Source organism: Salmo salar, chromosome ssa13 (genome assembly GCF_905237065.1).
Source record: "Salmo salar chromosome ssa13, Ssal_v3.1, whole genome shotgun sequence".
NCBI lineage: Eukaryota > Metazoa > Chordata > Actinopteri > Salmoniformes > Salmonidae > Salmo > Salmo salar.
Genome location: NC_059454.1, coordinates 89593066 through 89610411, shown reverse-complemented (window position 1 = coordinate 89610411; position 17346 = coordinate 89593066). Strand labels below are relative to the sequence as shown.

Below are 17346 nucleotides of genomic sequence, written 5' to 3'. Positions count from 1 at the left end.
GGGTTTACCCTGGGGCCCTGCAGGGATCTCTCTGGAGCCACATGTAGCATTGTGTGTGCTGGTGCGTTGTCTGATCATTACGCGTGATTGTGTGTTAAACTTCTATTTTATCTTTGGAAACACATTGGGGGCACCATTATTACCCAGTACATACTAGATGGCAACCTACATACAGCACAATACGGCCACGGGGCAGCACAGAACATGGAAACAGGCATACACAGACATACAAAAATAGGATCTTAATTTGACCTGTTTTGTAACAGCAAAAGAATCCTGCGGCAACAGGATTTTAACGTTTAGTCCATAATGTTGCTTGATCGGTGGTTAGGCTATTAGCTGGCCAAAAGTAGGCTATTGTGTGTTTTATGCGGTGCAGGAAAATTCTCAGCAACAAAATAGTGATCGAATTAAGATTCTACATCTGTATCAATCACCACTATACTTATAGCAATGATTGCCCAATGCAGTGAAGGACTTCATAGAATACACTAACTACATCTCTGCTCCTCTAATATCAACCACCGGACTGCACATGCTGTAGCATCCATGTCACAGTGCATAGCAACAGCTACATAGCAACATCTGTAATGTGCATAGCAACAACTGCAATTTAATTAGCAAACACGGGGTTATGAGAATAGCTTTCTGTTTTCTACTCATGTTTTCTACTCCTGATTAGAAGTCACGGTAACCTTGTTTATTCTCAGTCAACAGTGAGGGGCTATATCTGCAGTTAAACTCACTCTGTTGTCTTTTTATGTTAACATTTGAAGCTCTCTGAACATGGGTGTTTATTTCTCCTCTCCCTGTAGATATGCGCTCCATTCCTGATGTGGCCATGACTGGTAACTGTACTCAGGAGTGCAGTGAGCTGGGTCACTCAGACGCCTGCTGGATGCCTGGGCAGCCCTCCCCAGTGCGCAAGACCAGGAATCCCCCTAAACTCTCCACCTTCGTGCCTTACCAGGAGAGAGGGAGCCTGGGCCGCCTGGCCAACGGGAGCGCCAGGCTGGGTGGCGAGGAGCACCGAGCCAGCCTTCCGCCCTCCCGTAGTGCCTATTCCAACAGCGGCCATGCCCCTAGGCAGGACTGCCCCATGGAGGATGTGCCCCTGAGTGTGGCCTCTGAGTTCCTGCCCACATCCCCTCCTAGCCACACCCCCAAACAAGAGATCTACCTGTGAGAAAGCCCTACCTCCCGCATCTGATTGGTGCACAGATAGAGGAGGAGCCACAGAGACACACCCACTTTAGAAAAATAAACACGCTCTTAGAGGATCTGAAATGTCCATTTATTGAAATAAATACCCATTCTGTAGGAAATATGGGATGTGATTTGTGGAATCATTGGTATGTGCAATAGGAGTTTTTCAGTTTGTTTGTTTATTTATTTATTTATTTACATATTTATTGGTTTATTAATGTATTAATTAGTTAATGGATTTATTTATCAATGCAGTTTCTTTGAAAGCATTGGTTAAACACTTGTGGTAATATCACACTAAATCAACATACAATCAATCCCTAAAACACTAGTGATTTTCTTAGCTAAGCCCTAACCTGTTGTGATATGTTCTTTGGAACATCCAATGTGTGATCAGTGCCATAACCAGATAACATTCATTTGACAGGCAATGAAGCCTAAGGGTAGACTTAACATTTTTGATTAACAATCAAATGGAATGGTCTTTCTTAATGTACAGTGCTGTAAATACATGTGAATGGTGTACACTGTAAATACATGTGAATGGTGTACACTGTATCTTGTATATATTTCTGTCTGGCTCAAGCTGATAACAATAGCCTCAGAATTTTAGCATTTGAGCTTTTATTTGCTGCTGCTGTTTAACACTTGATTGAAATGTTTTCCAAAAACTTGGACGGAGAGTGTGGAAAGGCACTTGTATGAATTAATCAACTACTCACAATCACACACACATCTGTGACCCCAAATCATGATGGATCCATAGCATTTTACCTCATGCTCCCTGGATAGCTATTAAGCCCGTGAGAAAAGCTGGGTGGCAGCATTTCATGGGATAATGTGTGTTTCACTGAGCCTCAACACTGTGCCCCGTCTCTTTTCCTGGAAACAGTACACTTAGAGGCCATCACTCCTGGTCACACTGATCATTCCCAAACCTCTAGCACACATTCTGATAGTGTTTGCCCCTCTCAGAGAAGAGCCTCTGGTTCCCCACCTACACTGTAGATGAGAATATATATATTCTCTGTTCTGTGTGAAAAGCTCCTCTTCAATGCCTCCCTAGGCCTGAATAACACTGAGCTAATCAGTTGCTCTCCACAGAGGTCACCATTACATTCAACCCTGTGTCTCTAGCCTCGTTAGGTTTTCTTCTCACGATCCACGTGAATTTCAGTACTTCTGATGAATGCATAAGGAGTTATTCACACGAGTTTCAGCGCAGCACTTTTCAGTCCTGAGAGGCACTAAGGTGACTGAGAGTGCTGTGACTGAATTCCCCTGTCTCACAGAAACTAAGCTTTTTACATTCACAGGCTGGCTCCTGATAGGTTTCTTTCTGTTGGTCTCACGTCTTTAAAGGAAGGCTACAGTAATCATCTGGGACTAATTTTTATTTTCCCTTTATTTAACTAGGCAAGTCAGTTAAGAACAAATTCTTATTTACAATGATGGCCTACCCCAGTGATGGGCCAATTGTGCACCGCCCTATGGGACTCCCAATCATGGCCAGATATGATACAGCCTGGATTCGAACCAGGGACTGTTGTGACGCCTCTTGCACTGACATGCAGTGCCTTAGACTGCTGTGCCACTTGGGAGACCTTTTGTTTTGGCGAAGAAGAAAAGTGGTCACTCAGGTCACCATTTTGTTGAAAAATAATTTACCTGTTGCATCCATTGGTGCATGTTATAAACAATGATGAAATGTTGCCATTTCAAATAAAGTTAAATATTGATTGCAGGAGTCATATATTTTCGGTCCAGTTGACATTCATAGAGTCCAGGTTATGTTACGTTGTTAAGCTGTTGTTCCTCATTTTTCAATTGACAATTAGATAGAGGACATTCCTGTAGGCTACAGCAGCTGTCTTTGACAAATACTTATTTTCAAAGTCATTTAAAAGCAGACATCTGGAGGACACAGGAACAGTAGTATGTAATTGGATGATGATAACGCCACCAGCCCGCCTCGCAGCACAGTAGCATTACTCATAGCTTTTGATTTGTACACTGATTCGATTCGATTTGTATCTTAGCCCCTGTTTTGACCACAGTGTATTTCTATGGAGAGGGAGACAGTGGGTCTGGTCTGAGCAAGGGGTGGAAGGGCCTGGAAGGGAATGGATGCTGGGCTCCCATAATCACTTTGTGTAATGAGTCCTTAGCCAGGGCATATGTGAGCACACAGCCTGAAGACAACACAACAGCCACATAATCCAAATACATCTGCAAAACTACAATAATTTAAAAAGCGGCATTTTTATCTGGACTTACCTCATCGCACCGCCGTTAGCAGCACATGTAGAATAATTCAACTCAAAACATATGGAAATTACTGGACATGGCCATTAATAAATAAGGCAGGTGATTATCCTAGCCTTGAGGGAAAAAAAGCACATTATGCTGTTTTCAAAGCCATTTAGCCACTGAAATAAAATCCAGCAAGAGTCATAATACACGATGATGAAGCCTTTTGGTCCCCTTCGCAGCCCCCCCACCCAACCCCCTCTCAAAGCAGCTTCACTGAGCTAGAGCAGCGGGTGAGTTCACTGACCTGGAATTTTTAATACGTGTGAAAGATTGCGATGAGTGATAAAGCCAACGTCACACAGCCTCAACACTGGCTTTGTCTCTTATGCTCTGTGTGACTCCTTTCAGATTCACTGATTCATCTGACTCCAGCCTGAATCTGGCATAAATCAACAGGTTTATCTCTTTACTAATCACTTGGTCTGGCTGAATAACTTGGTGTGGCTTCTCTCTGGCATGTCTGAATCACTGATTTTGACTGAAGCCTTTATTCAAATCAAACCAATGGGTTTGAGTGCTTATCAACACCAGTCTTTGCATACACTTTCTTTTTTCAGCCAGAATAACTGTGTTATACCATTTTCTCTCCAGCCTATATCAATTAGTATGCTTGAATATCCTGAATCACATGGTTTTACCTGTCTTTTGAACTCATGCTTAATTTATTATTTGTGTTGACTGCTCTCTAGAAAGCAGGATGGTTGTCCCGTCCTGGATCAAAGCATTAATAGCATGAAAACCCTTGATACACTCCACAGTATGTCCAATCATGTGTAGTTTGTATTTTTTATGTTTTATTTAATGTCAAGTTCACCTGAGTATCCTCTGCCTCTCTGTAGTGGTCGTGTAAGGTGATTGTGGCTGTGGACTGATGGACATGATGAGATACTGGAGAATAGGCAAAGGAGTTTTCTCTAAGAGTAAGGGCTGGATTCAATCCATATCGCCGAAGTATCGCGGAAGATCCCCGTTAAAATGTAAAGGTAATGCCGACATATGCAGCGTTTAACGTGAATGCAGTCTCCGGAACATTGCCTTTAATTGTCAATCGTGCTATAAAGTGGGTCTTCAGCGCTACAGATTGAATAGAGCCTTAAGCCTCCTTACATAGAAAATCAAAGTGAGCTATGACAAATCTCTCTTGAAAGTGTACTGTACATAGATCTTCACATCCACATGTGTGCTGTCAAGCAGGCTATGAGTTTAGCATGAATTCCAAAGATAATTTGTAGTGTTTTTGATTAGATTTTAGTGCTGGTTTTGGTTCAAGACCCCTCTCCCCAAGGAGCTGACATTCACTGCACATTTCATCACCATCAGAGACAGTTCTTCACAGTGAAATAAAGACAAGCTGCCTTGAAAGTGTGTCGTTGCAAGAGAGTTCCAAGTTGTTATCCTAATTGTTGGTTATATTTATATAGAACAAAATGCTTGTGATGCCATGTTTTTGTACAGTTTTATGTACATGCAAGTGAAGCTTTTTAAAACGTATTACAAAAGCCGATGGCATATAAAAATTGTAATGTGTTTCTTGAGATGTGCACATTTTGCCTTGGTTGGATTGATCCTTGCTGAGTCGGTGTGAATGTGGCCGTTCTATGCCTGCACCGTAGTCCTTCACTGGCTCCCTGCTCCCGAGGGCTTTATCAGACTTTATGTTGATCGTGAACAGTGGATTGTCGGATCCTACCTATTTGTTCAATTCCAATGTGTTCTATTTCGTTCTGTTTTTGGCATGTTGAGAAAATTCCCTTGTAATAAGTCTTCAAGAACTTTGTAATAAAATGAGTCCAGGAAAAACAATGCTTTCAGTGACTTATTGAGTGTTGAGTATGGTTATTGATAGAATACAGGAGTAATTCTTTCTACTGGTACATTTGTCAACTACTTTAATGTAAATTAACTACAAATCCCATCATATGTAGCTTGGTAGTGTTTTGTATTCATATAGCATCCATAGGTCATGACTCATACCCTCTACTCCTGCAGTTTGCAATTTTTAATTCTCTTTAAAATGTTGTCTGAAAAGCATGTTCTCTTTCTCTGCTATTATCTATGGCTTTTTGGACTAGGTAGGTATTACATTTCAGCATTGTGTTGAACGATGACTTTACCTGACACCTCCAGGACCTATCTTGGGGCTGCAAATGGCTCTTGTATAAGGACAAGCCATTGGATTTCAGAATTACACTGTAGTGCTGACTGTCTATCAGTCCATTATTAATGTGTCTGCGCTCGGCAGATATGAAGGAGACTCTTATCGTTGAGGGATGTGCTGGCTCAGTGTTAAGGATATTATCAGATTTTAGGACTCATGAAAGTGTCCACATTGTTACTCAGAGAGGTCACTATGTGTTTTGTTAGATAACCATAGAGAGAAAGACCTAAGACCTCACAATAATCGACCATACAATAAAGATAAGACTATGAAGATAGCTCTGTAAAAAATTGATAACTCCATCCATACTACATGCAGTGGTTTCCGATACTTTTTAGTATTTAAACAATTACTACCCAGTCTTATGATGTATACTATTAGAGCTATTTACACCAACTCATAGTCATATGTAGGAGAGAATAAATTCAAACTGGTCAGAGATTTTAAACAACAGTGGTCAGAAAAGCACAGTGCAACCTCAAAGCGGACCATGGAATTTGAGGCAGACCAAACTGACCCCTTCTGGATGCTAAAGAAACTGCAATGTGAGCTTTTGGACACAAATAATGAGACAATCAGAGAGGATATGGAGGAAAGATACAGTCATCCAAACTTGGGACTCCCAGACATTTATTTTTCTCTCTCTTCACATCCCTATCCATTAGGTTTCTCAACGTGAAAATAGAGTTCATGAATGCCATTAGATGACTACTGTTGGTGATACATTGTCGTGTTACATATTGTGTTGCAGGAGTTCTAGCAGGGAAAACACTGTGATCCTGTAGCCTTTTCCTCAAGATTAAACTACCCCTTGGCTACTGCCGCTGTTGATCTGCCGTTGCTATGGAAACCTGGCCGCTATATCTTTCTTTCACCCACGCTCTTCTCCCCTCGCTTCATTAAGTGCTTTGCTGCTGGCAATTAGAAATAAAACCAGCGGCAGGGCTGGCTGCTTTGAAACATACTCTCCAATTAAACACTGTCGAATAGAAATGTTTCTCAGAGCTACATCCTCTCTATATATAATACACCATTTGCCCCACAGCCATGTTTCTAAAGCCTGAATTGTGTGCTGCTTGCTTTGGAAGATGAATGTGTCCAAAAGCCATCTTTCTTACAAATATGCTAAAACAAATCAAATCACATTTTATTAGTCACATGCTCCGATACAACACCTTACAGTGAAATGCTTACTTAGAAGCCCCTAACCAACAATGCAGTTTCAAAATTAATACAGATAAGAATAAGATATAAAAGTAACAAGTAATTAAATTGCAGCAGTGAAATAACAATAGCGAGACTATATACAGGGGGTACCGATACAAAGTCAATGTGCGGGGCACAGGTTATTTGAGGTAGTATGTACATGTAGGTAGAGTTATTAAAGTGACTATGCATAGATGACTACAGAGAGAAGCAGTGGAGTAGAGAGGGGGTATCACGGGCGTCATAAGGATTGGACCAACATGCAGCAGGAGTGTGTATACTCATCTTCTTTTTATTAGGCAGAAAGAAGGAAAACCAAAACAAACATATACAAAAACAACGACGATAAACAGTCCTGTAAGGCTTACAGCTATACAAAGAACAACTACCCACAAAAAACCCATGAAAAACACCCCTACTAAATAGGACCTTCAATTAGAGGCAACGAGGAACAGCTGCCTCCAATTGAAGGTCAAAACAATAAACTAGACATAGAAATAGAAAAACTAGAAAATAGAACATAGAAATACAAAACATAGAACACAACCCAAAAACCCCGACAACACAAAACAAACACACCCCTGCCACGTCCTGACCAAACTACAATAACAAATAACCCCTTATACTGGTCAGGACGTCACAGGGTGTGGGGGGGGGCACTGTAAATAGTCTGGGTAGCCATTTGACTAGATGTTCAGGAGTCTTATGACGTGGGGGTAGAAGCTATATCAAGCCTCTTGGACCTAGACTTGGCGCTCCGGTACCACTTGCCGTGCGGTAGCAGAGAGAACAGTCTATGACTAGGGTGGCTGGAGTCTTTGACAATTTTTAGTGCCTTCCTCTGACACCGCCTGGTATAGAGGTCCTGGATGGCAGGAAGCTTGGCCCCAGTGATGTACTGGGCCGTTCGCACTACCCTCTGTAGTGCCTTGCGGTCGGAGGCAGTTGCCATACCAGACAGTGATGCAACCAGTCAGGATGCTCTCGATGGCCGCATTTATGAAATGGATCAAGTTCCAAGTTTAGCATGTTATTGTTCCAAATGCCATGTTATCAGAAGGGTGAACCATGCTCTTTTAGGCAGTGAAATGTTTCTAACACAATGTAACAACATCTACATTTATTTTGGGAAAAAAATATAAATTTTCTGGTTGATTGATCCAGATACACATCCTCATGTGTGTCCTGGTAATGCACATGTAAACATTTTGTTTGACTTTTTTCCCCCTTGGGGATTTATACAGTAGTTACAGTACATACCACATGCAGATAAACATTCATTCAGATGTACCTTCAATTACATATATTTAATCATGCATGACGGTCCTTTATACTAACAGAGCATATATTTCAGTAAAGGTTTGTGGTTCGTAAACCCTGGTGTATAGTCGTAGCCGGCCATTTGTATTACTGTCTTATGTATTGACTTCCATACACTAAAGATGCAATTGCTGCATTAAAATCAATGGAGCCATTTAAAGTGGATCATCATTACAGGAGTTTTTGTGTAAAGTCGATAACTACACTTGAGAACATTCCGCACAGCATGTCCTGCATAAACCAACTTCATTATTTAAAACACACAAACACACAGACACGTGCACACACATAGAGAAACACAACAGCACACACAAAACCCACTGAGCACAGTGGTCGGCTGAGTTTTCAACTAACGTGAATTCAACGTGAAATCAACAAACATTTCACCATGTCATTGGATTTAGGTTAAACGCTGGGTGAAAAAAGCCTTAATGTCCTGAAGTGAATTACTTTTTGCAAATCCAATCAGTTTTCCACAATGATTCAACATCATCACAATGATTGTTTTGGTTGAAATTGGAAACAACGTTGATTTAATCAGTTTTTGCCAAGTAGGAAATTGGTTCTGTGAGGAAAACAACACACTTATCAAGCCTTTTCCAAACGCTACAAGTTCAACCTCTACTTGGTTGTGTCTATGAACGCTCTCTCCTACTCATGTAAGTCTATTCGCGCCCACCTGATCTACAATCTCCCAATCATCTGTGATTCCTGAAATACTTATGAGCCTTCTATTGGCTGTGACATAGCTCCCCTATTACAGCCACAGACCACTCGGAGAGAGGTCCCAGCTCACACCCAACACTGTTCACTGATTTATACATAACCATCACCACTAGACCCAAGAACATCAGGAATCAATCACATATCCAATTGACCACTGTCAGCATCGTGTGTACAGATGGGATACAATGGGATCACCCAGACTCAGGTTCAGTCTCCGAGGCACTCATCCAGGCCCACACACTCAAAGTTGTTAAATTGTACAACTGAAATATTCACCAGTGAAAATGCACATAAATCTCTTATGGCATTGGATTGTTAGATTGATGGTTCACAGCTGTATCTGCACTAAGGGACTGCACTGGAATTGTGTTAGCAGTCCGCAACATGTAGGCCTATTGCTTTTCCATGATGATTTTAAACTGTAGTATATCCTATTCCCAGCGGCGCATATTCATGTAAGCCATACTAAATAATGTATCTTTTGTTTCTCTGTGTTTCAGAAATGTTCTTCAATTTGCAGGAGGCTGAATTTATCTCACCTGCAAAAGCTGTATAGCCCATCTATGCCTTATGGTTAAAAAGAGTATGACATTGTTGCCGCCCGTCATATTGAATGCAAGGGAAGCCAGCAAGCATTTGGCCTCCTTTGATAAAACAAGTATAAAATAATAGCCAATTAGCGTTGAGCTAAACTGAGTGAGCTCAGCTGTGAATGGTCCTGGCACACCAAAAAAAAGTATCAAGGGAAGCGAGTTTGGATTTGGCTTGTTAACTAGCTGCCTGGCGCAACGTTACCCATGAGTCAAAGTTAGGCTAGCGAGCAAGCATTTTAGCCAGGTAGCCAAGGAAAACTAAAACTATGTATGACAGACTCAGACCGTTTTGGCAACATGAAAGAGGAGATGGCATTGGCATTTCTCTACAAGTAGGGTGAGTCAACATGTTTTTTCAACTTGCGTGCATGCGCACACACACACACACACACACACACACACACACACACACACACACACACACACACACACACACACACACACACACACACACACACACACACACACAGAAATCAGTTCCATGGACAGCCACATCCTATTTAGCTTATGTTGAATGGACTAAATTGTTTTTGGTATCTTTTAGTTGTCACTGTATTAGACTAAGCACATGTGATTAGATTATGTTGAAATGGTGCTGGAATAGTGGAGACAGCACCTGTTTTCTTTGCGACTCTCTGTGGTTCCAAATCAATAGTTGGTTAGTAGTCTGAAAATGTCAGACATTAACTTCCTTGACTATGCAGTAGGTCATTTAAATGTTTGTTACATGCAATATGTTTTGTAGACTTCACAGGGCAGAATTTGCTCTCTGGTTTTGTGATTAAATATAACCTTTATTTAACTAAGCAAGTCAGTTAAGAACAAATTCTTATTTACAATGACGACCTAGGAACAATGGGTTAACTGCCTTGTTCAGGGGCAGAATGACAGATTTTTACCTTGTTAGCTCGGTGATTCAATCTAGCAACCTTTCGGTTACTGGCCCAACGCTCTAACCACGTGCCGTGATGAAACAAAGGTGTGGTTGAATTTATTCTGCCACTGTGTCTTCTTATTGTCTCAGCCTTAGACCTATACAGTACCAGTCAAACGTTTGGACACACCTACTCATTCAAGGGTTTTTCTTTATTTTGACAATTTTCTACATTGCAGACATCAACTATGAAATGATTCTTCAAAGTAGCCACCCTTTTTCTTGATGACAGCTTTGCACACTCAGGAGTTCCCACATATGCTGAGCAGTTGTGGGCTGCTTTTCCTTCACTCTGCGGTCCAACTCATCTCAAACCATCTCAACTGGGTTGAGGTCGGGTGATTATGGAGGCCAGGTCATCCGATGAAGATCTCCATCACCACACATGCGCAGATCATCCGTTCACCTACTCAGCGTCTCACAGAGACACGGCGGTTGGAACCAAAAATCTCAAATTTGGACTCATCAGACCAAAGGACAGATTTCCACCAGTCTAATGTTCATTGCTCATGTGTCTTTGCCCAATCAACGCTCTTTTTCTTACTGGTGTCCTTTAGTATAGGTTTCTTTGCAGATATTCGACCATGAAGGCCTGATTCACGCAGTGTCTTCTGAACAATTGATGTTGTGAAGTGTCTGTTACTTGAACTCTGTGAAACATTTATTTTGGCTGCAATTTAGGAGGCTGGTAACTCAAAATAACTTATCCACTAAAGCAGAGGTAACTCTGAGTCTTCCTTTCCTGTGGTGGTCCTCGTGAGAGCCAGTTTAGTCATAGCGCTTCATGGTTTTTGCGATAGTGAAAAAAAAAGTTCTGGAAATATTCCGTATTGACTGACCTTCATGTCTTGACGTAATGATGGACTGTCATTTCTCTTTGGTTATTTGAGTTTTTCTCATAATATGGACTTGGTATTTTACCAAATAGGGCTATCTTCTGTATACCACCTCTACCTTGTCACAACTGATTGGCTCAAACACATTAGAAGGAAAGAAATTCCACAAATGTACTTTAACAAGGCACACCTGTTAATTGAAATGCATTCCAGGTGAATACCTCATGAAGCTGGTTGAGAGAATGCCAAGAGTGTGCAAAGCTGTCATCAAGGCAAAGGGTGGCTACTTTGAAGAATCTCAAACATAAAACATATTTTGATTTGTTTACCACTTGTTTAGTTACTTCATGATACCATGTGTTATTTCATAGTTTTGATGTCGTCACTATTATTCTACATTGTAGAAAATAGTACAAAAATACAGAAAACCCCTTGAATGATTAAGTGTGTGCAAACCTTTGACTGGTACTGTATATCACGGTGTCAAGGCATATGAACTAACATGTTATAGAGCAAACAATGCAATTTTCATAACACATTGATTGTAATATGGCTTTTTCTTCTAGCTTAGCTTCCCCGGGGATTTTACCCACTCACCGCTACTGACTATTCCCACTGTGTGCTGTCTCCTATCTGTTCCACTCTGTTCCCCCACAGGTTAGCCCTGTCTGTATTGCTTAATTGTTGTAGGATCTGAATACATGGTGCATGAAGTAGGTATGGCTGCAATCCCCAATTAACTTGCAAACAGCTAATGTTAGGCCATTGTAATTCTGTGTCTTGCTGCAGTAATCAAAAGATGACGAAATCACCTTACAAAAAAAAACACAATACATTTTTGTTGCAGCAAAAACTGTTACTGAAATAATTTGTTTTCACAGTACTTACCGATTCAGAAAACTTCCATTCAAATTTGACATCACATTAAATTTGATTAAGTATTACAAAGTGACTGTTAGCATCAATTTCCACTCCTGTAGCCTCCAATCACTGGCGGCTGGTGTCACCTTAAATCATAGTAATGATAGAATTAGTAATCATAGTAATAGTGAATCAATTGAATGGTATCAAGCACATCAATACCATTCCATTCACTCCATTCCAGCCATTATTAATAGCCGTCCTCCCCTGGCCAGCCTCCTGTGCCTCCAATAGGATATTGTCACACACAAAAAACATTGAAGCACAGAAAAAGTGATTCTGTCCTGGATTTGATTAGCATAGTATGCTTAATTAATTACTTTATTGTGTATTTCATATTTCTTATTCTTATTTCTCGTGTGCTTTTTTCTAGTAGTACAATGTTATTGATTACTGCACTGCTGTAACGCCTGTCTGGAAGAGGGAACCAAGGTGCAGCAGAGGATGTGTTCATCATTAGAATTTTAATTCAAGAAACAAGAGAACACTACAAAATAAACAAAAACGACAGCAAACAGTCCTGTTAGGAAAATACTCAAAACAGAAACAATTACCCACAAAACCCAAAGGAAAAACATGCTCCTTATGTGTGACTCCCAATCAGCAGCAACGAGCTTCAGCTGTGCCTGATTGGGAGCCACACACATGGCCCAAAACAAAGAAATACCAAAACATAGAAAAAGGAACATAGAACGCCCACCCAATGTAACACCCTGGCCTAACCAAAATAAAGAACAAAAAACCCCTCTCTATCGCCAGGGCGTTACAACTGCTGAGTATTGAGTTTGCAAGAAAGGCATTTCACTGTACTTGTGCATGTGACATTAAAACTTAAAACATATCAGGGCCAACAGTTTTCAACAGTTTGTACTGTAAAGTAACAAAAAATGGTGTTTTGCAGGCAGTTCTCCTCCATTGTACGGTTTGTAAAGAACAAAGTGAAACAGTACAGCTCTAACATCACTACAGATCACACTTTAATGAATACCATTCAATGTCCTGTGATTCAGACATACCGATGGGATAATTTAAATCTCATTATGGGGTCTATGTAAGATGTTTACATCATATTTTTTTATCGCCCCCTACAGAAGGTTTAGTATTATATACTGTAAATCATACAGGCTTATCAGCTATACGTTAGGGATTAACGTGCAGTACTATAGCCTGTATAAAGGCATGTTGAACACTACAGGATCTCTGTGTCAGCTGGGAGAGCTCGCTTACCACTTCCCTGCCTGCCCGTGGCCTGCCTCGCAGGATACACTTAAACTGCTCCCCATTTACATCTCTAAACCTGAGAAACATGACACTTAGTCAGTAATCTAATTAGCCACAACTATAAATCCAAATGGAATTAGCGCTGTTTGCCTTTTGCAAAGATGTCGTACTTTGCAGTAACAATGTATGCAATAACACAGACAGGCTCAGGATATACGGTTCTGACTCTCATCATCTGGTCTTTACTAACATACTTTTCAGGGCATAATATTCTCATGTAGTGGAAGAATGAGAAAAGGTGATACTCGCAACTGGCTGGCGTGGGAGCACAGCGTGATGACTCAATCAAGATTTATGGCATTGTTTGAATGGTAGACCATCTGTGGGCTATCACAGGGGTCAAAAACACCATATCTGTGTCAATTTCAATGAAGAGACGTTCCAACGGAAGTTCCCACGGTCACTAAAGCCAGGAGAGGTGCGATGACTAACGAAACCTGGAATTGACTAAATTAATGTTACTGTGTGAATTACATAGTCATGTTTGGATTGTTTCAAGAATTCATAAAGAGTTATGCATTTTGATATGCTTCAAGTGCTATGGATTTATTGTTACAGAGAAACTGTGTTATTCTGTTCGTTGGATGGCAGATAGTTCAAAGAGGAGCGACATACGGTGTTGAGGTGTGATGATTAGATCCAAGAATGTGTGTGTTGTTTTCATGCCTTTGTTTGAATGTTTTGGGCCATGCAAAGGGATGTTAATTAGAAGATGGGAGATACTGAGATTTGGCACTCTTGGAAGAATAAAATATGGGTTTAAACTTAGATCACGGAGTCATTGGTAAACCGATCTCCTGATGCATGTCATAGTGGTGAATTATCTAAGCCGTTAAGACAGGATATTTTGTATTCCTTTTATCGTAAAGATTTCTGGTATGTACCATTTGTTAATTGTAGTCTTATTGTGTAACTGTAAAAAATCTGATTACTTTTAAATGGATAGTCTTCACATTTCTGAATAATATTCCTTGAATTATTATTTGGTGAAATGTCTAATGGTAAATGTTATTCACAATATAGCATGTATTCTCAGTCTCTAACTGAGCATCTCTGAGCTAAGGTTACCTCAATCATTTAAGGCTAGGATAATGATTGCAAGATATTAGCTACTTGTTCCTCAGCCTCTAATTGCATAACGGTAAACCTAGACATGTGTATTCCAAATGTTGACACAAGGCTCGCAACCATGGCTATACCCACTGGATACGATTATGGGCCAAAAGCATTCACATAATAATTGAGTCAGATTGATACATGTAGTTTATTATTAATCAACATAATTTTTTACACATCTACATAATGGAGACCCCTAATCCTCAGTGGATGGGGATTTCCACAAACCTACATAATGGTTGGATAATTTCCAGCAAACTATCAATGATGACTCACCAGTTGATGGGGAATTCTATATTACACATCCTCATAATGCATACCCATAGAGGTTCATAATCTACCGCCACAGTTCATTATGTTCTACCTCCATAGTCTTGCATCCTCTCATGACCATTTGGACTCACCTCATCATGCTGTCCCCAAGCCTCATATAATGTATTCACAGTTCCTTCTTATAAATTTACAGTCACCACAGTGACATCTGAAGAGCTACCTACTCTACCCTCTTGTATCAGCTACAGGCTCTGTCAGTGGCGCTCCACATACTCTTAATATCAGCAGCCGATTGATAGTAATCCCTTCCAACAGCTGACCTGGCTCCTCTGGAGTGGCAGACTCTAACCTTTAGGAGTGGTTGACCCATATCTTCAGGGACAGCCAGCTTGGACTAGGAGATGAGACTGAGCATGTACTCACAGTAAAGCCACTGAGTTCAAGAGCTGCCCACGGCTGTCAAGCCCTCTGAGCTAAGCCCGCGCCTCACTTGATGGTCAGTCATCTCTTTCTCCTCCTGTGGTCAACGGTTTAGTTCCAGCTCTGTGGCCAATCATTTATTTCTAGTCTCATGGTCAGTCATTTATTTCCGGTATTGTGGTCAGTTTTTTACTCTATTTATTTCCAGTACTATTGTCAGTTACATATTTTTGGTTTTGTGGACCATGATAGAACCCTGTGCTGCAATACATTGTGGTGTTCTATGTATCTATGGGAACCCTTTTCCTGCTAGCTTTTATTAATCGGAAGGGAACTTTTTTAATCCAGTGGTGTTTCTGTGAGAAGTGATTGCTTTATGCCTCTCTCTAACGTCAATATGCCTTGTATACTGTTGTTTAGGCAGGTCTCATTGTTTTATTTTACTGTGGAGCCCCTAGTCCTGCTCAACATGCCTCAGATAGCCCCCTTGTCCCACATGCAGAGACCGCACCTAGGTTAACTGGTGCCTCCAGAGATGCAACCTCTCTCATCGTCACTCAATGCCTAGGTTTACCCCCACTGTACTCGCACCCTACCATACCCTTGTCTGTACACTATGCCCTGAATATATCCTACCACGCCCAGAAATCTGCTCCTTTTATTCTCTGTTCCAAAAGCAATGGACGACCAGTTCTTATATCCTTTAGCCGTACCCTCATCCTACTCCTCCTCTGTTCCTCTGGTCATGTAGAGGTTAACCCAGGCCCTGTGTGTCCCCAGGCACTCTCATTTCTGGACTTCCGCAACCGTAATAGCCTTGGGTTAGCAGTCAGACGTCTTTTGTCCTCATCTTGTCGTGTCCCGTGTATATATATATATATTTACTTCGTTTCTTCGCATATCTTTTTATATAATTTTTTTTCTAAAAACTCAACTTCAAAGCATTCTCCTGCAACTTGCCTCACCAATAAAAAAAAAAAGTATTATTCACCTCAAATCTGAAATCCACAACAGAAGCTAGCCAGAAGCTAGCGTTAGTATTCAGCTATCCACAGTTGCGGTCATCAGCTATCCCTTAGCTCGAATAGCTATCGCCAGTTTTGTACAACGCGAAGCAGACCAGAACATACCGAACGTATTTTTCTCTCCATATCCCCAGATTTCTATCGCAAGCTCTGGACATTTACACCTGGATCTTGCAGCTAGCTAGCTGCTATCCGAGTGACTATTGGCAGTCCCAGAGCAAACATAAATTATTCCGGAGCTAGCCAGCTGAAGAGTTCCATCAGCCACTCCTGGGCTACAATCGCCTATCCGGACCCGTTTTACTGCCGATGCGGAGCCCCACCGGGCCTTCATGACTGGACTACCGACGTTATCTGCCCAAGGGCGTTATCCAACTGGCCCTTCCGTCACGACGTAACCTGAACGGCCATCTGCGGCCCGCTAATCGTTAGCTGTCTTATCGGCTGCTATCTGAATATCGGACAATTTTCTTGAGCCACTATAACTACAGTGAGGGAAAAAAGTATTTGATCCCCTGCTGATTTTGTATGTTTGCCCAGTGACAAAGAAATGATCAGTCTATAATTATAATGGTAGGTTTATTTGAACAGTGAGAGACAGAATAACAACAAAAAAATCCAGAAAAACGCATGTCAAAAATGTTATAAATTGATTTGCATTTTAATGAGGGAAATAAGTATTTGACCCCCTCTCAATCAGAAAGATTTCTGTCTCCCAGGTGTCTTTTATACAGGTAACGAGCTGAGATTAGGAGCACACTCTTAAAGGGAGTGCTCCTAATCTCAGTTTGTTACCTGCATAAAAGACACCTGTCCACAGAAGCAATCAATCAATCATATTCCAAACTCTCCACCATGGCCACGACCAAAGAGCTCTCCAAGGATGTCAGGGACAAGACTGTAGACCTACACAAGACTGGAATGGGCTACAAGACCATCGCCAAGCAGCTTGGTGAGAACAGTTGGTGCGATTATTCGGAAATGGAAGAAACACAAAAGAACTGTCAATCTCCCTCAG

At 41.1% G+C, this 17346-nt stretch overlaps 1 protein-coding gene across 1 annotated transcript in view; it reads left to right on the top strand.

Annotated features, from left to right (window-relative positions):
• LOC106568095 (protocadherin-1) overlaps positions 1–5322 on the top strand; it is a 145513-nt gene extending 140191 nt beyond the window's left edge. The window contains exon 5 of the mRNA XM_045692359.1: positions 816–5322. Coding sequence (XP_045548315.1) covers positions 816–1186 — 371 coding nt within the window. The 3' untranslated portion in view covers positions 1187–5322. The remainder of the gene's footprint in view (positions 1–815) is intronic.
• Positions 5323–17346: the final 12024 nt, after the last annotated feature.